The sequence below is a fragment of the Mastigoproctus giganteus genome, chromosome 10 (genome assembly GCF_048544385.1).
Source record: "Mastigoproctus giganteus isolate SK-2022 chromosome 10, ASM4854438v1, whole genome shotgun sequence".
Taxonomy (NCBI): domain Eukaryota; kingdom Metazoa; phylum Arthropoda; class Arachnida; order Uropygi; family Thelyphonidae; genus Mastigoproctus; species Mastigoproctus giganteus.
The window spans coordinates 20,525,897-20,553,325 of NC_143584.1; the positions used below are offsets into that span (position 1 = coordinate 20,525,897).

The window sequence follows — 27,429 nt, forward strand, 5'->3', positions numbered from 1 at the left end:
GCCTGACAACCCAAAGGTCACAGGTTCGAATCTCACCTCGGGTTTGGATCACAGTAGAAAATGCAAAAACCTTGGGAGGTTCAATATGGCCACAGAAGCCAATGCACTAACAAAAAAAAAAAAAAAAAAAGTTGCTACGGATAGCAATAATCAAAGTGATTCCAAGCTATATCCCATTATGGTGACCATTCATAAAAAATTGTGAAATAAAAAGCAGCTTGCTCTCAGTGGCATTGTTGGAAGATGACTATACAGCAATACTTTCCAAACTGTTTTGATTCCAGCACACTATAAATCTGATAAAAATAACCTGATATCCCACTACACTCCCAGCCCTTTTCTTCCTTATATTTAAGTTGATGGTAATAAATGCATCGCCATGTAACTTCTATTTTGAGCCAGAAACATGTAGATGAGGATAAGAAAGAAAGAAAGAATAGGGAATGTGGTACTAAACACAAGCTTAACTGGGGCTGTGTGAAATCTACTACATTAGTTTTCACATTTCAGAGAGAGATTGAGATTGTTCAGGGTTCACCAGCCACTGTATATATTAAACATTGAAGGAGTAAATGTTTAATATATTACATGGTAATTATGTTCTAATCAGTCATTTATATAAATAAATAAATTTCCTATTTATATTTCCAGTGATGGCCACATAGTCACAGGATTTCACAAGATAGGAGAGTATGAGAATGTTACCATATTTAATAGTCATGCAGGTTTTTCATGCTTGACCTCGCAGCCACAGCAGCAGTACATTCATTGAAAAGAAATAAAAGTAAAAACTGCTAATGTGATACCAAAATTTGGTAGCACCCTTTGAAGACCATTCTCACAACACAACATTCACTTTCGAAAACTGCTCCCCAGGATACAACATTGGGAACCTTTTGAATGATCTGAAAACATTTTGTATGTAATGTTAATAATGCCACTGTTATGGAGTAGCATGGGCACTAGAAGGGGGGGGGGGGGGTTTGAACACTTGATGTAATAGACTGCCCTTGTCATCTTATTAATTAATGTTTTCAGAAAGGGAGCTGTGTATACCTTCACTGCAAAAGTGGATGATTATTTGATGGGGATTTACCATTATCTAGAAAAAAGTGATGAGAGGAAAGATAGGTTTATAAACAATTTCAATTAGTACATGATGACTGTTTTTTGGGTAAATGTTTAACTAGACTGGTAAACCAGTGGTGAGAAGCTATACGAACACTTTTAAGAGTTACCAAATTGAAAAATACTAGAATCACTAGTGAATCTAGTTTGTTATCCCAAAGGGTTTTGGAAAATTAATGACTTCCCCAAGAAACAACTGAATTGCAAACTTCTGGCAATTCTGATAACTGTAGACATGCATGCTGTCTTCACTTTTTCAGAAAATCGGTTCATGTTCCTCTCTTCTGGCTTGAATAAAGTAAATTGCTTTATTCAAGCCAGAAGAGAAGCTATTGTTGACATAGCATTTTCTTTTACATGCTATGCAAAAATATTTCACATCCATGTACTGTAGTAATCATTCCTAGATAGGTTGAAGAATGTTGTGCATTTTTGTTATGCAAAGAATTTTTGAATCTTCCACTTCAATTTTGGAAGTTGATTATCATAGCAGACTAAATCAGAATGGCACAAGTTCTCACTGAAAAATGGTGTTTTTATAAATTATGGGGTAGTACAATTCTCTTTCTGGTGAAGCTTTGGATATATATGCTCTTGACAACAAGGCCATTGTTATTAACAGAACTCTGACTGAGTATCTCTGAAGAGGGCAGAGTCTGCAGTAGAGTCTGCAGGCTTGAAGTAGTGAAAATTGGTTGACGTCTAACAGACATTGCGAACTGAAATCTGCAGACAGAAAAGGCCTAAGTAAGATAATGTTTGAATGCATACTGTACTGGTAAACAAGCTAGTTATATTCATGCACAGCTGCTAGGTGAGAGGAGTTTATAATTAATCATTTTGGCACTGGATACAATAGTTAACCATATTTGTGCAGTCATGCATGCTTGACCACTTAGCTATGTCATGCCAATCCTTGAGTTATATTTTAATATCTGCAAATGTGTATGTTGTCAGTTAAATTTAATTTCTACTGCAACATGTACTTTCAAAACCTGTTTTCCTCATCAGTTACCCTATCTACAACTTTTTGAAAGTCAAATGTTGGCAGCTATTTTAAAAACATACTGTACATCTTTCTATTTACTTGACATAGTAACAAAAGTTCAATGAGGATTATATATTGGCAGCTATTGAGATAGGCTGGCATAAAAAAAAAAAGAAGAAAAAAAAAAGTAAAGTTTTTTTTTTTTTTTTTTTTTTATGAGAACCCCAAACACGAGAGGTATTAGAACCTATAGTACTTAGTACCGTACTTGGGTTGGAGGTTGAGAAGACGAAAGAAGATATTTGTTGACATTGGACTTGAACTTCTGTAGATTGTAATTTTCAGGAAATACGTATGAAGGAAGGTTGTTCCAGAAAACGGCAGTTGAATGAATAAATAAGGAAGATGAAAAGTTGGTTCTGTGTGTTTGAAGTTGGACAGTAAATGGATGTTAGCTGGTGGCGGCACGTGTTCGGACTGTTTTGAAAGAGAGAGCGGGAATTATAGAAGCCAATTCAGAAGAACAGTGCCCATGGAAGTATCTGTAGAAGAGGCATGCAGCAGAAACAGTACGTCTATGCGAAAGCGAGTGGAGAGACTCTGTTAGAGATGAATCATTAATTAACCTAACTGCCCTCTTCTGAATGGAATCAAGAAGCCTGAGAGAGGTTTTGGGGGCACCACCCCAGATGTGGGAACAATATTCCATGGCAGGGCGGATTTGCGATTTATACAGAGTGAGCAGCTGTTTGGAAGAAAAGTAACGCCGAGAGCGAAAGAGAAAACCAAGTTTTTTAGATGCAGAGGAAGCAATATTTGTAATGTGCTTGTGCCAAGAGAGATTAGAAGTCAGGGTAATCCCCAAAAGAGATATATCATTTCGCCTAGAAATCGGAGTGTCACTAAAGATAAGCATAGGAGCAGAAGAATCCTTTTTGCGAGATATAAGACAAGACTGAGTTTTAGAAGGGTTGAAATCAACTAAGTTGTCTTTGCCCCACTGGAGAATTACCTGAAGATCGGCATTTAAGGAATTGGCAGCAGATTTTCGAGAACTTGAAGCTGATTGAGCAGGACAAGGTTTCTCAAAATGGAAAGTTGAATGCAATGTGCTATCATCAGCAAAACTATGGATAGGATTTCCAGTCAATGGAAGAAGGTCATTGATATACAAGAGGAAAAGAACTGAACCTTGGGGGACACCGGCATTAGTGGAGAAGTTAGAAGAAAGAGAGCCATCTACCATCACCCTCAGTGAGCGTTCAGAGAGAAAACTGGATAACCAATTACTAAAAACAGTTGGCAAACCATAAGATGGAAGCTTGTTTAGAAGACCTTTATGCCAAACACGATCAAAAGCCTTTGAGATGTCAAGAGCAACTACTTGTGTTTCACCGAACCTTTCCATTGAATTAGTCCATAAATGGGTAACATAAGCCAGAATATCACCAGTGGATCGACACTGACGGAATCCACACTGGCGATCGTTGATCAGACGGAAGGTTTCTAGGTAGTTTAAGAGTTGGCGGTTAATTGATTTCTCCATTACTTTAGAAAGAGTAGAAGTAATTGGATGGGAGGGATTTGTCACCCTTTTTAGGAACTGGCTGGATATGAGCAAATTTCCAAGCAGAAGGAAAAACACCTTTGGAATAAGAAAGTGAAAAAAGGCGGCAAAGAATAGGAGTAAGTTCAGGAGCACAAGTTTTGAGAACAAGTGGAGAAATACCATCAGGACCTGGAGCTTTCTTAGCATCAAGATTCATCAAAATCCTTCTGATATCCTTTTGACAGAAGACCACAGGAGGCATTGAATGGAGCGTGTTAGGAATGGTGGGAGGTGCTTTACCAAGATCATTAATACATGAGCTGGAAGAAAAATGGGATGCTAGCAGGTCAGCTTTATCCTTGGCTGAAGTGACAACAGAACCATCTGGTTTGGACAGAGGTGGGAGCAGAGGTGGGCAAAAGTTGCGGCCAATAGCTTTGGCAAGAGACCAGAATGCTCGGCTACCATTAGGGCAAGAAGCAAGTTTTCTACTCTTAGCCTGTTCAAACTCTAGTTTGGATTGATTAATAACTGCTTTACAATTGTTGCGAGCTTTGGTGTAGGCAGAAAATGAAACTGAAGAATTAGAAACAAGCCAATTACGATATGCAACATTCTTCTCTTGGACAGCCTTAGCACATTTATTGGAAAACCAAGGTTTAGATAAAGGACGAGATTTTAAAGTGGAGTGTGGGATAAGGGATTCCATTCCTGCAAGAATAATTTCACTGACACGATCTGAGCAAACGTTGACATCAGAAGTTTTGAAACAGTAATCAGACCAAGGAAAAGAAGAAAAGAAGTCTCGCAGGTCATCCCATTTTGCATTCTTGTAATGCCAAACAATACGAGGTTGGGAATAGCCATGAGATAAAGGTTCCATTGGAGAAGAGACAATCACCAAGTTGTGATCTGAAGTGCCTAAAGGACCTCTCACTTCGACCTTGTACTTAGAAGGGTTGTTTGTGAGAAAAAGATCAAGCGTATTGGCTGTATGATTAGGATTGTCCGGTATTCTTGTAGGTAAATTAACAATCTGTGCTAGGTCATTAGTAATTGCAAAAGCCTCAGCATCTCGACCTGCTGGGTCGGTGTGACTAGAAAATGGAAGCCAGCTGGAGTTGTGAACGTTAAAATCACCAAGGAAAATTACCTCACTGTTAGCAAAGTTAGACTGGAGAAAGTCAAGTTGCAAAGAGAGGAAGTCAAAGAGCTCCAAGTGATTAGTGGAGTTGGGAGAACGGTAGAGACAACAGATGAATTTGACACAATGAGGTAGAGAGATTTTAAGCCAGAGAAGATCAAAGAGAGGAGATTCCAAATTGCCAAGTCTCTGACAGGGAATATCAGAACGGACATATGCACAAGTACCACCTTTGAGGCGAAAGGAATCATACAGCAAATAATTTGGACATCTGAGATGAGAAGTAGTTGAATCAACTGATAACTGAGATTCAGTCAGAAAAAGTACATGGGGTTTGGAAGACTGCAAGTGGAAATGGACATCGTTGAGATTGGAATTAAGACCACATATATTTGTGAAATGAATTAGGAAGTCCTTGGGAGGTTTAGATCTTTTTGCAGATAAACTTGCTCTATTATTTTGACAATTCATGGTGTATTCAATAGTAAGAAAAAGTGGGTGGGACATGCTGTATGAAGTAATGAAATTTTTGGATATGGCATACATGTAAGAATATACCCAGATCCTTGACATAACGTGGCCTCGACAATGCTCCCCGCATACACACTACTCGGACTCCCTCCAGTCACTATCTGGCAGAGTAGAGGTAGCAAGATTATACACTAGCTGATCCGGAAGCCTCCTAGAGAGTTACCAATAGGTTTGGTCTGGTGTACTATCTAGCGGCCGGCCTGCGAACACCGTTTTAGAGCTGTACCCTCGAAATGTAAGGAATATTGGATCTCGCCATGATAGTCATCATAACCTCAAAAATCATCAATCATACTGCATGATGGAAGAGATAGGGAAGGGTTGGCCGGAACTTAGCTCTAGAGACTAAACATGGGTTCCACCACTTCAAGCCTCCAATAAGCAAAGTGGTGGTATTTCACCGGTTGATGAGAGTCATCTACCACCTAGTACTGCCTGGTAACATAGAGGGGCGGCGTTCCTCCATGTGGTGTGGGCGCCACACCTCGACCCCTGCTTACGTTGGTTCACACCTGGGTGGTCACCCACCATGTACTTGTGCATGGAGGTTATACCCAGGATTACTAACAGTCCCACCATCGTGAAGGTGCAAGCAGAGGATTTGGCTGTCATAGACCGTCCGGACTTCGCCGAAATTGGGTCCACTTGACTTGAGTGTCACCCGAATATCAGTTCCATCAGCGTTTTAGACTCCCAGGTAGCAAGAACAGCTTGTCTGGCATATCTGAGAGAATGTCTGTGACAACCTCAAGGACCAACCTTGAGGTTGGTCCTTGAGGTTGTCACAGACGTGCAGCCATTATCAACCCACTGCAGGATGGAAGCCTCCTCAACAATTCATGCTGAGGGAGACGGATCAATAATCTGCCATGCTAGTCCAGTGCGGGTTGACAGATCGACCGTATTCAGCAGTCAGGGGCTTGAACCCCAGTCTACTCAAAGAGTGTGTGCTACTGCACTCCCGCTCCTGCCCACTCGGCTACGGAGGCTGTGGCTGGCATAAACTGGAAAAAAAAATTTTTTTTTGCTACACGTAACTATTTTTTAAAGCACATTTTAAAATAAAAGTAATATCTTGACAGTTGAGTTAACTTCCAGAAGCCATTGTCGTGTCTCAAACTAGCTAGTATTACTAACCCGGGGTGGGGTGGAATTGAAAAATATGTGGTTTTGTGATATTGAGTTTTAAAATTGATTTTTTTCATCCCCACACAACTAGACGTGTAACAGTTTCCTTGGTTAAAGCAGCTGAATTTAAAAGGGGGGGAAAAAAGCACAAAAAACACTTAATCTTCTATAATTGGATTTTTGTAAAATAATAAGAGGAGTTTAACTCAATATGGTACGTAGAACACTTCGTATGATACTCTCCAGAAATTAAAACGAAAAAATCGACAACTTATCAGTACATTAGAGTAAAATGTAAATAATTAAAAAACCAATTTAACACAATTCAAATAAATTTAAAACAATTAAAAATCAAATTAATGCAATTAAAAGAATCTAACGAAAATATTCAAAACTATTTTCCTTCCTTTCCACAAGTAAGGTAAATTGTACCACATGTACCGGTAAGTTGTCGATTTTTTCGTTTTAATTTCTGGAGGGTATCATACGGAAGTGTTCTACATACCATATTGAGGTAAACTCCTCTTATTATTTTTACAAATATTATTATCAATGTTTTGAGTATTACAGCTCTGATTCATACTATATAATTGGATTTTATAAAAAATATTTACTGTTACTACTGGTATCATTCAATTGCAGCCTTCACAAAGCCAGGTAAAGATCACACACTTTCCATAGCTGTATGCCAGTTTTACTTACCAGCTGTTGAGACAAAGTTTTATGGGAAAGTGGTCCAGGGGCAACTTGCATAGTTCCCTAAAACTAAAAATTTTACTGAACAAGTTTTCGATGAATCGGTTCTATGACATTAGACATGATGATTGAGATTGAATCAAACCGAGTCTTCTTATTTCATTAATATTAATTAATAATGACATCTTGTCATTATTAATTTTGATAAGTGAAAAGCTTTTGATACTACTTATTTTTTATTTTATTTATTTATTTTTATCATTTTTCCTCTTATAGTCCCAGTTTCTCTGATATTTTGTATTGCTTTCATTCTGTTGTATTAATATTTATGGGTTTTTTTTATATATATATATATATATATATCTCATCTGCTCTCCTTCTAGATGGTCTCTTTCCCCAAGTTCATCTTCTTTGAATGCTCACTAAAATTGTTTAATAAGTTTAATATCATCTTATTATGATCATGAAGATTGTGTAAAGTAATTTTATATTTACCTTTTATCGTTAATTAGCAGCTTTTACCTGTTTAATTTCAATAGCTTCGAAGCTTAAGTGTTCTTTAAATAATTGCATGTGTTATTTACTTAAATTATACATCTTAAACTTAAATTTACCCTATAAAAGCTCATGGTATATGTTAATTGAAACAGTAAAAGATATTTAGCATTCAAATGTTTATGTACTTTTTTTTTTTCTTTTTTTTTTTTTTGTAGGTAATGATATTGGAAGGAGCTCATATGGAGCCCTGAATGTCAAGCGAACTTTTGAATATGCATATCTGGTGCTTGGTCAAACAGTCCGTCCACAGAATAGGTATATAATTGATGCCAATGATAGGTAAGTAACTGATCTCTTAACATTTTTCTCACCTTAATAATATCAAACAAGAAACAAAAGTTGTTATTGTATTTTGGGATTTTAGTCAGATTTTTAAATAAGTTTTACAGGTTGAGACAAAGTTTCACCACTTTGAAATATTCTCTAATTGAGTGGCAGTGATGTCAGTTTTATATCAATCAGTATATAACTTTTCATGCAAGCTCTATTCAAAATGTATCTGGGCTGCTATGGTATAGAGATAGTAAGCATATCTACAGGTAACTTTTTTTCTTTTTTTTTTTTTTTTTTTTTTGTTGTTGTTGGCGCATAGGCTTCTGTGGCCATAATGCACCTCCCAAGGTTTTTGCAGTACTTTGATCCAAGCCCAAGGCGGGAATCGAACCTGCGACCTTTGGGTTACCAGGCAGGCACTTTACCCACCCGGCTAACCCGGTCGGCGGTTGGGTAACATAATCCCCTTCAAAATAGTGTCCTTCTGAGGCAAAGGCCTGTTTCCTAATATATAACCGGTCGAGTGCACCCTTCAAATGCTGGGTCTGGGGCCCTGCTCACCCCCCCCCCCCCACACACACACTGTATTTCCGGCTCTAAATATAATTGAATTCAGGATTTAATTTATGAAATAAATAATAGTTTCAACAATGGACTTGCAAATTTTCAAAAAATAAATAAATAATAAATAACAATGGGCTCTTGCGAGCCACTGTAGCTCATCACTGGTTACTGCCCACTTTCTGATGAAATGTAATGAGTTCTTAAACAATTTCCATGTTAAGCAGTTTGTACCAAAACACACCTTTGCACAGTTTGTCTGAGCCACACCAAAGGTATTTATATTGACATTTCAATTTATCCAGACTCTTTTTGCAGAGTAGGGCATGTCTATTCTTCTTGCTGAGAAACAGTCTGTCAAACAACACCAGGCAGAACAAGGGAGTTAACACTCTATTTACATTTCCAACTTATACATCCAGAAGTACTAATAGAGCAGATAAATCAGAACCAATAGAAAAGAGCTTAGACAAAAAAAAAAAAAAACCATCCCTTATAATCAAACAAGGCCAGTTTAACTTCACAGATAAGCCCATTGCTCAAGAACTTGACAATATACATTGTAAAAAAACAGAAATACTGAAAACTGGGTTTTGGCAATTTTGGTTAATTCTAAAATTTCTTCTCAGCATATTCCACTTCAGACTCACTTAGAAGCTGTTGCCGGACATGTTGCACTGGCAGTTACTCTAGCCATAGTTCACTATACCTTCTACCTAATAACTTTTATATGCCAGCACCATTTGTGTACTTAACTCTGATGGGTATCATCTACTGTAGGATCATTCCATATGAATCAGAGAGGGTATCTGATTGAGACCTTAACTAATCAACAGCAGCTAACCTTACTGAATTTTGTCCACCATACTTCTACTCACCTTTCATAGGTCCACTTCTCCAAACAGTATATCTGTTTGGCTTCCTTTTCTGTTTCTAAGTACACAGTGGACAGTTTTAGACACTCCTCATAACATTAACCAATTTCCAAGTGTATGCAGGATTCATTCATGACAGAGGATCCATTCAAGGTAAATTTCAGTGCCTTCAGAAAAGGATCTAGTTCTCCAACAAAACCGTTGGCCACTTGCTCTTGCCAGTTGTATAATTAAAGCACTAGGAGAAAAAATTATTACACAGGAAACTTACATGGATTCTTGAAAATAAAGTGCTAATAAACAGCAATCTGTTGAATATCTGACAAAATAGATCCTGCTTGGATCTTATGATGAGAGGTAATCTTCACAGATTTTCAACCAATTCACAATATCAACCATATGCAATTTGGCACTTTTCACCTTACAGTATGGTTTTGTGAAAGAAATAATTTCTTGCTTTGATATTTTAAGATTTGTTTATATGAAAAATTAATAGTAATTTCTTCCACTAGCAATAAATAGTATAACAGTGATATCCATTGCTGAGATTGTAAAATCATAGATCAAACTAGTAGTAGTAGCAGTGGCATTTGATGCAAGAAAGCAAGTGTATGAGCTTATGCAACATCAGCCAAAAAAAAAAATCACACCATTCCCTCCAAATGCCTGTCCAGTTCCTCCTTAAATTTATTCAGCCTATCAACTTCCACAACGACAGATGGAAGTTTGTTCCAGCAATTTACCACCTGCTGGCTAAAGGCAAATTTCCGCACATCTAATCTACATCTGTCTTTTCTTAATTTGAATTTATGCCCCCTTAGGTTCGTAATCTGAACAAGTGGAAGGATCCCATCAGAATTCAGCGTTCTCAACCCATTCAAAGCCTTATACACCTCAATCAGATCACCGCTCAGGTGCCTAGTCTCCAGCCACTGCAATTTGCAGAACTTAAGCCTCTCTTGGTAAGAGGATCCCTTCATTCTCCTCACCAATCTTGTTGCCCTTCTCTGTACACGCTCAAGTAAATCTACATCCTTCCTAAAATGAGGCCTCCAGACCTGTACGCAGTACTCAAGGCGTGGCCTGACCATTGCCTTATACAGAGGGATAATCACCTCCTTTTCCCTGCTAGCAAAATTCCTATGTATCATTGACAAAACCCCATGACCTGGCCTGGCAGCCTGTCTGAATTGCTCAGAAAACTTCATATCTGACTGCACAATTACTCCCAGGTCTTTTTCATTTTCTACCACCTTAAGTGTAGTACCACACAGTTGGTACGTTTCTCTGGGGTTACTTCTACCCATATGCAGTACTTTGCATTTGTCAAGGTTAAACTTCAGTTGCCACGTCTTAGCCCATCTGTCCAAATTATCTAGATCCTGTTGCAGTAGCACACTGCCATTACTGTCATTAACAATCCTGCCAACCTTTGTATCATCTGCAAACTTCGACATTAAGCCTGATATACCTTCATCAATATCATTGATAAATATACAAAACAACAGTGGACCTAACACCGAACCCTGTGGGACTCCACTAATAACATTAGTCCAAGAAGAGCAGCACCCATTGATTACCACCCTCTGTCTTCTCCCACTTAACCATCCTTTTATCCATTGTAGCAACTTACCCTTAATACCATTCTACTCCAATTTGTACAATAGTCTTCCATGCGCAACAGTGTCAAAAGCTTTCCTGAAATCCAAATATATGATATCAAAATTATTTTTTGCATCCAGTTCCTTTGTAACCACATCATAATATCCTATCATTTGTCAGACAAGACTTTCCCTTAACAAACCCATGCTGTGTCTGAATTATTGCTGCAGTCTTGTCTAGATGATCCTGCAATGCATCTTTAACCAGTGACTCCATTATTTTACCCGGAACAGAAGTTAAACTAACTGGTCTGTAATTACTCGTGTCACCCTTCGATCCCCCTTTGTGAATTGGGGATACATTTGCACATCTCCAATCCGTGGGAACCTCTCCTGATTCCAAGGATGCTCTCATAATTATGGCTAAGGGTTTGCTTAGTTGCTTTGCCGCCTCCTTTAATATAACTGGATAGATCCCATCCACCCCAGGTGCTTTTCTTATGTTTAACTTCAACAATTTCTCCTCCACTTTGCTTTCAGTTATTACAAAATCATTAAGTATCCTGCTACAATTTGATAACCTTCTGCCATTTTCAAACCTTAATAATTCCTCATGTGTGAATGTAGATGCAAAATACTCATTCAGTTTGTTTGCTATCTGAGCAGGATCATCAACAGTCGAACCATCGATGTCAAGTGGACCAATCAGATTCATCCCCTTCCTTTTAGAGTTTATATAAGTAAAGAAATCCTTGCTGTTTTTCTTAGCATCCTTTGCCAAAGATTTCTCGTAATCTGCCTTCGCCTGCCTAACCGCCTTTGTCACCTGATTACAGACTAGCTTTTATCTGCCATAGGCTTCTGAGTCGCTTGATAATTTATATGCATCCCATGCATTTTTCTTCTCTATTACGAGTCTCATTAGTTCATTAGATAACCATTTAGGCCTAAACCTTGAACAATATTTCTTAATAGGTATGAAATTTTTAGTAGCTTCCACGATTAATTCCTTGAAATCTTCCCACTTAGAATTTACTGTTGGTAACATCATCAGTTTATCCCACTGTACAGAATTTAAAAACTGTCGGAGAGCACTGTACTCACCTTTACGGAAGCAAAAACCCTTTTCTTTACCCCTGATGGTAATTAAATCTTTAAGTAAATCCCACATCAGTACACTGTGATCACTGCCACCTAGTGGTTCCTTTATCTGCAAATTTTTAATACACAAATGATCACTGCTGATAATCAGATCAAGAGTATTACTCCCTCTGGTTGCCTCTCGAACATGCTGCTGCAGAAAACAATCATCCAATAAATCCACAAAAGTGACTAGTGTGTGAATGACCAACCCACAAGTTCCAGTCAATATCTGGGAAGTTAAAATCCCCCATTATAAGACATTCCGATTTACTAGCCCACTCTATTTCTCTGTACAATTGTTCATTGTACTCATTCGAGTCATTAGGCCTATAACACACTCCTACTCTTCTTTATGCTTTCGCAGTGCTTATGTCGCACCAAACTGACTCAACAGTGCACTGTTCATCTATATCAACTGGATGCACTTCTTTTGATTTTATGTTTTTCTTAATTAACAGCATAACACCTCCTCCCTTTCTATCCTGTCTATCCTTTTTGTACACATTGTACTCCCCAAATTCCAGTTCAGCATTCCTTATATCTGTGTGACACCACGTCTCTGCTATCCCAACAATATCCACCTTTGATGTCTTGACCAACACTTCAAATTCATCAAATTTATTTACTATACTTCTAGCATTGGTATACATGCAAGCATACATGCTCCTACTCCTATTCTTAGTTACCCTAACACATCCCATATACCCACCTATTTCAGGATGACTGCCATCCGTCCCTGAAACCCCACGCACCAGGTCGCTACTTATTCTAATAGAAGTTGTGCAAGAATCACCTTCACCTCTGCCTACAGCTACTGTTAAACTATTAGTCCTTGTATCACCCCCAAGCTAGCAGTTTTCCGACCCACCTAACACTGCCTTGATAGCATCAGCAAATATTCTTGCACCCTTTCTATTTAGGTGTATCCCATCCCTATAGAAGCAGTCTCTCCTGTTAACAAGTACAGTCCAGGCTGAAAAAAATTCTACCCCTTGAGCCTTGCACAATCTTTCCAGGGCCGAATTGATCGACAAGGGTGTCATCATATACTTCCTTCTATCGTGTCTGGGCAGAATTGCAGACACTTTCAAATTCAACCCTAATTCTCGGCTTTTGTTCAACAGTGACCTGTACTTGTTAAGTAATTCTGCCAGTCTCCTACTCTTGATATCATTAGTGCCAACGTGTACAACTGTATCACCTTTTGTGTCCTTAAAAGATGATATCTGCTCTACAGCGTCATCAACCTTTGCTCCTGGCAGGCATACCCTGGTCCTGTTCCACCTATCCTTTTTACAAAGCATGTTTCCCGTTTCCCTGACAATAGTCTCCAACAACTACTAGTTCCTGAGGGACCAGCGCATTCTGCCTTGGGGGTTGCCGTTGTTGTGGGCAGCTGAGAGCCTGATGGGCCCCTCAATTTAGATCTTTCGAGGGCATCCACCCTGTCCTTCAAACTCTCATATAGGCCCATAACAACGCTGAGTTGTCGCCTGATTTCCTTACATCGCGCGCACACACAAAGACATCCCCCATGGCAATGTCATGTTCCGTTCCAGAGAGTTCGTCAAACATTTCACAAGTTGTACATTTTTTTAGGCTGTGATGCGTTGGAGAATCGCCCCCCTCGGTTCTCCCCCAAGTCACAGCACTCCTGCCGCTTTGCTGCTCTAGTTTGGGGCATTATACTTTAAATTAATAAAATCAATAAATTAAATTAATTAAATGTCAATACTACGCTATCTAATAGAAATAGTGAAGCGTAATACTCTATAAATTATTTAAATAGTTAAACTTATTGGTTGTTCAAATACATACTCTTGAGAAATTAGTCATGAAAGGTAAATGAAAAGAAAAGATATATTTACTGTTATAATTGAAGCATATGTAATCCAGCTTCTTTTAAAGTTGTGTGCTATAGTTTTTCACATTTAGCTGTCAATAACTGGCACCAACACATTGAGTGAAGAGAAGTCCATGACAGTTGTAGTGTCGCAGTATGACTCACCAACTGATTTAGAGAACATAAGAACAGCTGTAAATTGAAGTTTAGTTTCACATGGTGAATTATATGAATTTGTCCTGCCATTAAGAAGTGATTTAATTCAGTTAATACCATTATTGAAACAATCTTTCTCAGTACATTGTGAAATTTATCCATAATTTTAAATAAAAGAATAATACACACCAGTATAGACAACTTTGTTTTAGAGAGAAATGAGAGATGCATGACACACATGTGATCTTTATTTATTCCTTAACAATTTGAAAGATTGTTTTGCTTTCAAAAACTTGTTTAGAAAAAATCAGAAAGGAGCAGCTTCATTCTTGCCAGTGATAGTTAAATGAAAGTTAATTTATAATTTATCAATGATATTGATGAAAGTATATCAAGCTAAACGTCGAAGTTTGCAGATGGTACAAAGGTTGGCAGGGTTGTTAATGGCACTGTGCAACTGCAACAGGATCTAGAAAAGTTGGGCAGATGGTCTGAGAAGTGGCAACTGAAGTTTAACGTTGACAAATGCAAAGTACTGCATATAGGTAGAAGTAACCCCAGAGTAATGTACCAACTTTGTGGTACTACACTTAGGGTGGTAGAAAATGAAAAAGACCTGGGAGTAATTGTGCAGCCAGATATGAAGTTTCCTGAGCAGTGCAGACAGGCTGCCAGAGCAGGTCATGGGGTATTGTCAATGTCAAAATTTGTGTATATTGTCAATGATATACAGGAATTTTGCTAGTAGGGAAAAGGAAGCGATTCTCCCTTTGTATAAGGCAATGGTCAGGCCACATCTTGAGTACTGCGTACAGGTCTGGAGGCCTCATTTTAGGACGGATGTAAGTTGCTTGAGTGAGTACAGAGAAGGGCAACAAGATTGGTGAGGGGAACAAAGGGGTAGTCTTACCAAGAAAGGCTTAAGTTCTGCAAATTGCAGCATCTGGAGACTTAGGCACTTGCAAGGTAATCTGATTGAGGTGTATAAGGCCTTGAATGGGTTGATCAGGCTCAGTTCTGATGGGATTCTTGCTCTTGCTCAGATTATGAACCTGAGAGGGCATAAATTCAAATTGAGGAAAGACAGTTATAGAATAGATGTGTGGAAATTTGCCTTTAACCAGTTTTGATTTCTGGAACCAATTTCCATCTGTCGATGTGGAAGTTGATAGCTTAAATAAATTCAAGGAGGAACTGGACAAATGTTTAGAGGGAATGGATGTGTGAAATGGGTTTTTTTTTTTTTTTTTTGGTTGATGCTACATATAAGCTTGCATATGCATCTACTAATGTTAAAGTTCTGTTATATTCTTAACTTTTTAGTTGTCTGCTGGTGATCCTCACCCAAGCATCTATGATGCCACTGATTCTTAGGTAAAGGTTTCTTTCTTTTGGGAAAACTGAATATGAGAAAATCCCTGATTCGGTTGATTTATATTATGCAGTGAAAGAGCACAGGCTAAAAACATTCTTGTTTTGTAATCTTTTATTATTCTGTTGTTGCCTAAACAAAACTATATAAGTAACATTGTTTGCACGTAAGAAAAATAACCAATATTTGTTACTCATACAAATAGACTTTCAGAACTCAGTTGTTTACCTAACCTAAATAAGGAGGAAACCCTTGATTATATTTGGTTAATGTTTCACAGGTGAGTATGTATTTGGCACAATGCATATTCTCCACACCACAGCAATTCAGCACCATACTGGCTTCATACTGATCTAGCACCATGTCATTCCAAGGGTCGTTTATAGGATTGATATCAGTATTGGAGTAGCCAGGCCAGTTGAAACCTCATTTTCCCTCAAACCAGGCTTGTGTCGTGGTACATTATGTTGGTGAAAGACTCAGATCCATAGTAGGAGATAGATATCAAATTTTGGTCAACTGAATTGTTCAAAATTGAAAAACACGATGTGGCATTGAAACCATGAGAAGCATCCCTGCAGAGTGATTGTTTATTCTCTATTGTCTGCCATAATCATTGCTCCATAGAAAAGAGCTCTTTCCAGTTTGAGCCCATAAATAGTAGACTGCTTCCCTACAAACAAACAACATTTGGCTTTCATTTATACATGTGGCACTTCTAAACTGTAGCTCTTCCATGAAAGCTAAGCCTGCATTTCCCTGCAGAGAATGCATATGCTTATAGATAGTTCCTGTTGACATGTGGAGCTGCACTGCCTAATTTTGGAAGGACATATTATGGGTGATATATCCACTCCCTTTATTCGCTGATCCATATCTATTAAATGTCTATTAAATATCTATTAAACAGGTTATGATTTAATTGTTATATTATTACCCATCTTGCAACATCATCTGCTGTTGACTTTGCAATGCTAAAACTATCTGCTGTAGCTTGTACCAGTGACATTAAAACTGATAATCATACTGCCTTGGAACTTCTTTCAGCAACTCATGCTGGTTTCTATTGATATTTCTGACATTTTATGTATATATTTTATTCTTATCCATCCCCTCAACTTATACATTCCAAATACTCTTTTGAGAGGATAATGTATATATTAAATTACAGCAACTCTTGTAATTTAAAAGATAAGTAAATAAAAATTTTAGTTATTTTGATGATAATGTTCTTTATTCAAAACCTTCAGTTTATTGATTTTGCTTAATTACACCATACATGCAAGTAAATGTATCCCTGTAACAAACAGTGTATGTGTGAACTTGTACTTAAATGGACTGGGGACTCTTTGTCTGTTTTGTCTACATTTTATACAAATCGTATTGATAAATAAAACGGTATGTATCATTTCTCCTAAAATTGATTCATAAATTTCTTTGTGGGTATGACTAGAAGTTTGGTTGTAAAAAAGGCAAATGAAATTATTAATAGTATAATAGAAATGATTATCAACTGATAGTGCTGGGCAGTGAACTCATCATGCATAGGTAAAAATTCATCATAAAAATTACTCCCTGTCTGGCAGGGGGTAAGTACCACTTTTTTTTTTTAATTGTTGCCTGCTGTTGTAGCATAATGCAATATGTTTGACATTTTCATCAGTACGTATATAGATCTGTTTTCCGGGCCACGTTCAATCAGTGTGTGTGTTTATGTACAAGTTGTCTTGATCAATCTCTGGTAGTTGAAAGCAGCACACAATACTAGATAGATAACTTTGAAAATTAGAAGAGGATATTATAGCTAGCCATTGTTGTCCAGTTTTGATTTATGAAAGCTAAAATTAAAGACATTCTTCAAAATGCAGGTCCAGAAGTTAATAAAATTGAATTAAATGATATATAAATACAGGATATAATTGCTTCAAAAAAGGTTGGGGTTTGTTTTTTTTTTTTTTTTTTTTACCCCATTCTGGGTTGATTTTTGACTTAAATGCCAGGCAATCAATTCAAAATAAGAAGAAATTAATATTTAAAAGCATCTATATGCAAAGTTCATTTTTACAAAACTTAAATTTCAGGAAGGAACTCACTCAACAGAGCTCACTACTCCTGTAAAAACTGACTACTAGAAACCCACACATTCAGGAAACTGTTGGAAGGGTTGAAAATCCCAATTTGTGTGAACAAAGAATCACACAGCATTATTGCCATGGCGTCATCTCATTTTTTTTCTTGCAGGAAATTATATTGCACATTTCCTGTTGGATATCATTTTGTGACTTTCTGTAGTGACTAACAGTTGTCTTGATTGAAGTCTGTTAGCAGTTGAGTTTTGGGGAGTGTGCAAACTCGATGATGCAGTTGAACCCTCTGATATCTTGAATTTTTTAAAAATAATTTTGTTCTTGTTAATTTGTAAGTATCCTTCTTTATTTATTATGTATTATTGATTAAATTTACGTCACTTTAGTTTTTTACAATTTCAGTATCTTGGGACGCATTATCAGAGTTACAGATGATGTAATACGTTACAGACAGTGGATTTGTGATACTTTCCCTGTCTCAAGCCAAAGGTCTCTGCAAAGAGAAGCATTTTCTTCAACATCACCAGATGCCAATCCTGCTTCAAATAGTATGGATAATATTTATAAGAAAACCGAGTTAGTATTTTTTGCATGTAATTCGTAAAAATGAGTTTGGAGCAAATATGTTAAAAGTTTTTATAAAATTTAAAAGGTTCTTAAAGTATTCTTATAGGAAACCCTATTTATATTTTTCCACCATTTATGATATTTTATTTTGATTCCACTTATTTTGCCATTAAAAGTGCATTTGAAAAACCAAATCTCCCTCTGTGTGTGTGCGTGCGTGCGTGTGCGCATACAGCACTTGTATTTTCAAGTTGGCAAGCTGATGTTTCAACCTTTGAAACATCAAAGAAAATGACTGTCTTACTTTATCTTAACTTTAAACTTGTAACCTCCACACACACACACACACACACACACACACACACACACTTAATAAACATTCTGATGTTATATACGATGATATGGGTGTGTGCTTGCATAGTATCTGAATATCTGTGCATCCCCAATTATGCCATTAAACAATATCTTAATTATCAGTATATTAACTTAATTAGTAATTATCAGTATATTAACTTAATAATGCAATTTGACAAAAAAAATAGTTGTATATGCAATAGTGAATACATTCATTGAATTTTTTAAAATATTTTTAAATTTTACATTATACTTAGCTTTTTAAGTTAAATGTAGCTTGCCAAAATTTTAAAAAAATAATAATAATAAAAAAATTAAAAATGCATAGCTGCCAACTCCAGATTTCAGTGCAGAATTTGTCTTTTTTTACTTGAACCCTTAGAATCTTTTTCCAAAAACTCAAATTTTTCTCCATCTAGTGCAAAGAATGTCATATATTCCAAATGTTTATATGCATCATTTTTCATAGAAATTGATCTTCCTGAGCTGTACTGATTATGCAGACATGTGTTCAGAAATATGTTTCACAATAGCAAAAATATATGGTTGCCGAAGAACAAAAACAACATGCATTATTTGCAAAACTGCATGGATAGGGAATGAAGAAGGTAGTGATGGCTGTGAACAGTGGGCCAGTATTGATTGCTATGCTATAAACCAGGGTTTCTCATAGGGTGTGCCGCAAAATTTTCCAAGTGTGCTACGAAATCTTAAAAAAAAACTAGCGTCGTTTTTATTTTAACATCATTGTCCGAATATTTTATTCTGGTGGTAAGAATTGTTTGCATAACACAGATATAATATAAGTATATATAAAAAAAAATTTTAATATTATTTCTTGTTCTATTTATTTAATTTAGAAATTTCTTCTTCTATGACTACGTAGGTGTGCCGCGAAATTTTTCTTCTTTGGAAAATGTACCACAAGAGTAAAAAGATTGAGAAACACTGCTATAAACAACACTAATCAATCATTCCAAGCTGTCTTGTTATGGTGATCTTTTGTATTGTATTAAAAGGGGAAAAAAAAGGTTTTAAATCAAACACAGCTTTCTCTCAGTGCCAGTTCTGGTAGGTAACATTACAGGACACAATGTTGGGCATCTTCTTCTGAATAACATGAAAACATGGGGAATTCCTTCAAAAGACTGTGTGGAACTTAGTGTTAATAGTGTAACAATTGTGTTTTGTTACAGTCAGCATTAAAACTGGAGTAGTAACTATATTAAAAGAGGGGATTGATCACTTGAAGATCATGGTCTTCTCCTAGGCCGTCCTTGTCTTCTTATTAATTTGTGTGAAAAGAGATTTGCATGCCTTCCTGTGAAAGTGGGTGAATTATATTTGATGGAAGTTCACTATCTAGAAAGAAGTGCTAAAAGGAAATTTTAAACAGTTTCAACTAATGCATGCCACTGAAGTTTGCAGTTTAAAAAAAAAAAAAAAAACTTATGTGTTGTAAACTTTTAATGAAAGCAATCCTAAACTGGCCAATCATGCTGATAATTTTAGACATATTATCCTCACTCATGCAGAAATCTGTTCATCCCCCCCCCTCCCACTGCAGGATGGAGGTCCCCTCAATGATTCATGTTGAGAGAAATGGACTGTAATCTGCCACGCTGGTCCAGTGCAGGTTGGCAGATTGACCATATTTAGCAGTCTGGAGTTTGAACTCCAGTCTACTCAAAGAGTGTGTGCTACTGCACTCCCGCTCCTGACCACATGGCTACGGAGGTCATAACTTCTAGACATACTGAAGAATGTTATGCGCAAACTTATTTTACCAGCAGTTTTCAAATCTTCCACTTCCATTATGGAAATTGATTACCACAACAGACTGAGTCAGAAAGATGATTGTAACTTAGACATAGGCATTTCTACTGCCAAAGTTGTTAAGAGTCTAAAACAGAGGAGAAGATTCTGTTCTTTGCTTAGTGGGGAAGTACTTTATGGATGAATGGTGCACAAGTTCCATTAAAAATTTTTCTTATAAGTGCTGAGGCAGCACAAATTTCATCAATTGGCTATACATGATTTCCAAATTTGAAATTTTTTTGGACATGTTTTCAATGCTCTTGGTGTTAAAAATAAGATGAAGCAGAAGATATTTTGAAGCATCACTCTTGTCAGTTTCAGTGTCAGAAGCTATTATGCAAGAATTGATGTAATTGGACCTTGGGGAACTAACACGTGCACAAGTAAGCTTAAATATACAAATTATCCCAACTTACCCTTGGTATATTAACAATTCCTCATAGTAGTGCTAAGTGTGAGAGAATATTCATTCAGGTTAGAAAACGGAAACTGAGTTCAGATATTCCCTTTCTGTTTGAACTTTGGAATACTCCTGACAACCAAGTCCAGAAATGTCAAGTCAGGTTTTGTTAATGACCAAAGCAGGACCATTGTTATGAAAAACCGACTCAACATATCTGATTCAGCAGATGTCTAATAAATATCCAAACAGAAATACACAGATGGAAAAAATGTTATGAAGCTAATATCAGCGCATACTGCACTGATAAATCCTCTTGCTGTATTTTTCCAGTAAATTAATTTCTAATGCAGTGGGTACATTAAAGAAACCTACATCTGGTTTTTGCCCCTTTTGGCCAAAAAAACTCCATTTCGCTTAGAAATTATTATTATTAGCCATATGGTGCAAGGAAGCTTGAGGCTTATGCTGCACCAGCCAAAAAAAAAAAAAAGAATTTCCATCTCTTTTTGAAAGTCAAAATTGGCAGGTATGAAGGTGTAATGAATTAATTGGAACCTTTTAAATTGTTTGTAGAAAAATGGCCAATGGACTGGTCCTGAATTTTCTAAATTAAAATAATTTAATTTATTTACAGTAGAATTTTAGTTATGAAGAATTATTCATTTTTGTAGCTTATGATTATGGCTGATTGAATTAATATTTATATAGATCTTCACAGCCAAATGGGACCATAAATCAAGAAAATGATATGATAGGATCTAGTTCATCAGTGACAGCCATTCTTCTACTCATTCACTTCAGTATCACTAAGCAGTTCACAAGTAGTTCCAATTCCAGTATGGCAGCGATACAGTAAGTCAAGCATAATAATTCTTTTTGCTTTGAGAAAAACTGTATTATAACAGTTTATCTCAAAACTGTTATTACAATTTCTATAATAATCTGTTATTGTGACACACAACACACTTTATTACGTGTTTCTTCCATATTTCTCTCTCTCTCTCTCTCTCTCTCTCTCTCTCTCTCTCTCTCTCTCTCTCTCTCTCTCTCTCTCTCTCTCTCTCTCTCTCTCTCTCTCTCTCTCTCTCTCTCTCTCTCTCTCTCTCTGTGGTTTGTTTTTTTTTTTTTTTTTTTTTTTTTTTCACTTCACAATAAAGCTAGCATAATTTCTTTGTATTGTTTGTTTTTTTTTTTTTTTTTTTTTTCAAAATTCATGAATATTCTACATAATACTTTGTATTATGTAGAATATTCTACATAATACAAAGAAATTATATAATACTTTATGTATTATATAAGTATTATGTAGAATATATATATATTCTACATAATACTTTGTATTATGTAGAATAGAGCATTCTACATAATACTTTGTATTATGTAGAATATTCATGATTTTTGCATGTTATCAAAAATTTACTATTCCTTGTGTGAATGCTTTGTGCATTTCTGTTTGTTGTATCTTGTCTAACTGATGAATTGTCAGAAGAGTTCAAAAGGCCTCGAATATTGGTCAACATACTTGGTCTTCTTCACTTGGGCATACAGTACTTTGTTTGGTATTTGTTCCCAGAATTTGATAATAGACTTAAGGATTGGAGAATAAGAGAGACAGGATCACATCACCCAATAATCTATCAGGAAAATAAAATGTGACTCAGTTGAGCTTGGTCTTCAAATATTGTATTAACTCGAAGTCTTAATTTCTTGAAGTGATATTTAGTTCTCATAGTTTATTTTTATTTTGCAGAAGGAAAGTTTTTTGCTTTCTTTAAACACAAGGTAACGTGGAGTTTCTTGACTTGAGGTTTTTCTACAAAAGCTTTTAATTACCATGGAAACTGAAAACTGCTTTGGCAATGCTAGGAAAATCAGGGGAGCTTTTATTTATTTACTTCTAATAATACCAAATGAGAAGAGTTATTGGAATATAGCATTGTGTGTGGGTTGAGAGTTGAGGAAACAGAAGATACTTATGGATGTTAGAATTGACCATAAGAATGAAAGTTGTTCCAAAGTACAGAACCAGAAGGAATAAATAGGGGTCATTTTGGTGACTTTGAAGTTGAAGTGTGAATGATACTGATTACTTTGTGTATGTTTGGACTTTAGAAGAAATGTGAAATTTCATGAACAGGGCCTGTGGAAATCTTTGTAAAAAAGATTTTTAACAGAAACTGGATGTGCATAATACAGTGACTTATGTTTGTGAGACAGGAACCATGAATTAAACTGATGGCCCTCTCTTGTATTCAGCCAAGAAGCTTCAGAAAAGTTTTGGTGGTGCTACACCAGATGTAAGAACAATATTTTATGGTAGATGTGTGATGAGTTTATGCCAGGAGAGCTTAGAAATCATGGTTCTTCCCCAGTACAGTGACATTCTTTTTTTTTTTTTTTAGAAATCTACAGATAAGATACAACTGGGTTTTGGATTGATTGAAGTTAACTAAGTTTATCTTATTTTGTGCCCAAGTCATGATGCAAAGGTGCAGAGAACAACAGATTGATGCCCATGTTTGTTTTATTGACTTTGAGAAGGCCTTTAATCGAGTCCAATATATCAAGATCCTTGAGGAGCCTGGCCTTGGTGAAAAGGACATCCGAATAATCAAACACCTTTACAAGAACCAAACGGCATCTGTTGTAGTTGATGGCAGAAAGACAGAAAACATCAACATTGAATGTGGAGTGAGGCAAGTATGTGTACTCTCCCCCTCCTGTTTAACATTTACTCGGATGTCATCTTCAAGAGAGAATTAGATGGAAGAAATGACGGAATATTTGTCAATGGTAGAGTGATTAACAACCTTCACTATGCAGATGACACTGTAATTTGTACGACTAATGTGCAGGACTTGCATATACTCCTCAATTGTGTGAGCAAAGAAAGTGAAAGAATGGGCCTAGAGATTAATATCGAGAAGACTAATCTCATTGTCCTTAATGGGGCAATGCCAACGCCTCCTCTCATATTAAACAGAAGGCTGATAGAGAGTTGACAAAATCAAATATCTAAGCTATTGGATCAATGACAAAAATGAACCAGATATGAAAATAAAAGCAAGAATTTAAATGGCTAGGCAGCATTTTCTTAAAATGACACCTGCCTTGTGCAATGGACACCTGGATCTCGACATTAAAATCTGAATGATTGAGATGTTACGTTTGGTTTGTTTTGTTGTATGATGCCGAGATGTGGACACTGAAAACTAACACCTCGAAAAAAATAGAAGCGTTTGAAATGTGGACATAGAGAAGAATGCTAAAAGTACAATGGACAGCAAGAGTGACCAATGAAGTGTCCTGTAGAGAACTGGGAAAAACCCAGGAATTGCTGAAGGATATAAAGAAAAGAAAGACTGTATATCTTGGACACCTGATGAGGAACAACAAATATGCAGTTCCACGGCTAATTATTGAGGGGAGAATGGAAGGAAGAAGAAAACCCAGGAGAAGACATACATTAAGAATTGGACAGGACTGAACACCGAGCAGCTGTTCAGAGCTACCAGAGACAGACATTTGCCGTGGTGGTTGCCAACCTCTGTTAGGAGATAGCACACAGAGAAGAAGAATCTGGTTACTGTAGAATTAGATGCAGATTAGCATTTAAGGAATTGATGTGTATTCAAGAATATTTGGCTATTTGTCTGTAAAAAAGAAACATTCTCTTTAATGAGAATTTATCTGAGAAGTGGAATATGCTATCGTTAGAAAATAGTGATTGTGATGAAGGTCATTAATATATAGCAGGGGTGGCCAACAAGTTGATCGCAGCTTTAATTTCGATCAATCACGGCAAATTTTAAGTATATACAAAAAATAGATTAGTCAAAATCTAAATGTTATTATTATTGCATACACTTGTTACAAATCCATTGAACCACGTAACTTGTCGCTGTGCAGCTGCTAGGCTTGTCTAGTGAAAATTCACGCAGTTATGTTGTGGAGAGCATAGTGTGTGTCGAATTCTTATTTAGCTTACTTAGTACAGGTTACGAGTTTTTTATTTATTTATTTTTTTTTTTTCAAGTATCAACAAAATCAAAAATGTGAACATTAATTACAAAAAAAAAAAAAAAAAAAAAAAAAAAATGTTAAAGATTCATAAGCCGCTTTAATTAATCCGTTCCAGAGACACCATCGTATCGTGAAAATATCATAATGTGAACCCAATAACACAGATTTTTGGTAACTCGTTCCGCAACCTCGGAAGTTGAAAATTTCACTATATAAATCTCTGAAATTTCGTTTTTATAGTGTAAATTGTATTAGTTACCAATTCAATTCATTAAAATGCACTACACTTTCATCGTTATCATATGTTCTGTTGTAAGATCCAATTTTGAACGGCTTTGTGATATTTTTCTAAAGCACATTTCTGGAGGTCACGACAAGAAAACAATTTGGACTTTCCGGTTTATTGGGCTTTTCTGTTAAGTGCATCTAATTATAAATGGGTAGTAAACTCAGTGTTATTGCATTTGCGGAAATACCGATAGCTGGAGTTGTGTGGTTTTTTTTGCATTATTATGGTGAAATGTGTTTCCCATTTACTGAAACCTTCAATCGTATAAAAAAACATAAATAAAATTACAGAATTTTTTTTTTTTTTTTTTAAGCTTCCTAAACTTGTCACTCTGTGCAAATCGTGTTAGTTGCAATTCTTGTGTTCCGTTAAAAAATGCTTATGCGTGCTATTAAAATTTATAAAGAAAAGAGAAGATTATCTTGGAAACAAACCAAACGCCTCTTGATGCATTTCTGAAGAAGATGACTCCTTGTGCAACAAACCAATGAGTGCCGAGCCAATAATGAGTGATCGACGAGTGTGCATTTAGTCGATGATGATGATATTTCTTACAAATGTTAAAGAATGCTTATTCAAACATTCTTTAACATTTGTAAGTCATAAATCATTTCTTTATTATTATTATTATTTGCTTGATTTTACAGGCTACATTTTCATTTCTTTGCATAAATCAATGATTGTTTAAACATAAACTAATTAGCTAACTAATTTCATTGTTGAGAATGTAATCCCTATTTTTAATATTGTCTATGGGAAATAAATTCCCACTTTACAAGCGCGCACTAGGAATGAATTAACTCGTAAAGTCGAGAACTACCTGTATTAATAACTGGACAGTACTTGTACATTAACTTAATACCTTTTGATTTAAAATGAATACTATGAAAAAGAGTAAAATGTGTCATTTTCATCAAAAGTGGGAACTAGAATACTTTTTTGCAATGATAAAAGAAAAATGTTTGATTTGCAATACTTCCTTGGCTATATCCAAAAAAGGAAATTTAGAAAGGCACTTCACCGCACTCCGTGGTAAATACCAATTGGACTATTTTGCCTAATAGTGACCTTAGAAAATATAAATTAAAAGAACTTAAATCCAGATTATTTGCACAACAGAATTTCTTCACACCTAATTTACAATCTAAAGCAGTAACTGTAGCATCATTTAAAGTGAGTCATCTCCTTGCAAAAAAAAATGCAAACCATTTTCTGATGGTCAATTCATGAAAAATGTATTTTTAGAAATAACAGATTCTATTTTGAAAATTTTAAGAACAAAAATAAAATTAAAAGTGCTCTTTGAGATCCAATTATCTTGAAATACTGTGATGCAACGCATCGAAAAAAATATTAAAAATGTGAGCAAACAGTTGAGAGCTCATGTTGCTAATTATGTGTCCTTTTTTTTTTTACAACTGGATGAGTCTACAGACATTCATGATACAGCTCAATTGCTCATTTTTATTTGTGTGGGTTTCGATGATTCTGCCACTAGAGAACTGCTGGGTATGGTTTCATTAAAAGAAAGAACTAGAGGTCTTGATATATTTAACACATCCGAAAATTTTATTGAAAAAATTAAATTACCATTTATTTAAGCTAATATCAATAACAACAGATGGACTAAAGCAATAACAGAGCATCTTAACGGATTCATCGCATTGTGCCAAAAGGATGATGAATTCCCAGATTTTGAGTTACTACTGTATCATCCACCACCAAGTGTTAGCCAGCAAAAGATTAAATACTAAAAGTGTTATGGGCCTATACTTTCAAAATCGTGACTTCCATCAGAGGAAAAGTTCTTCAAAGGAGACTTTTCAAAATGCAATTCGATGAAAATTAACCAGATCTGATATTACACACAGAGATCAGGTGGATGAGTCGGAGCAAGTTTCTACAGAGATTTCGTAATTTGCTGAATGAAATTAAAAAATTTGTTGATCAAAGAGGGATGATTATCAGCAGCTACAAGGTACGGTGTGGTTGTGTTGTCTGGCTTTTTTGGCAGATTTTACCAGTAAATTAAGTGATCTGAATTTGGAATTACAAGGAAAATATAAAAATGTGGGTGCCATGATTAGTAGTATTTCTGCATATAAATATCAAATTTTTGGCAATGGCTAAGGATCTCAAAGAGAAAAAAAATCTATCATTTTGCAAATATGCAAGATCATTTGCAAAAATATCCTGTTTTTGAATTTAACAGTGAGAAATATGTTTCTGAAATTGAAACCAGATTCAGTGATTTTAAAACAATTGAAGACATTATTTAGTATATGTCTTATCCATTTTATGTCAACTTAGATACAAAACAAATTTGCAGAAAAAATCGCTGA

At 36.0% G+C, this 27,429-nt stretch overlaps 1 protein-coding gene across 1 annotated transcript in view; it reads left to right on the forward strand.

Annotated features, from left to right (window-relative positions):
* LOC150078834 (terminal nucleotidyltransferase 4B-like) overlaps positions 1–21,631 on the forward strand; it is a 151,030-nt gene extending 129,399 nt beyond the window's left edge. Inside the window, exons 8-10 of the mRNA XM_090382415.1 lie at positions 7,878–8,001; positions 18,036–18,209; positions 21,484–21,631. Of these exons, the coding sequence (XP_090238541.1) occupies positions 7,878–8,001; positions 18,036–18,209; positions 21,484–21,631 (446 nt within the window). The remainder of the gene's footprint in view (positions 1–7,877; positions 8,002–18,035; positions 18,210–21,483) is intronic.
* Positions 21,632–27,429: the final 5,798 nt, after the last annotated feature.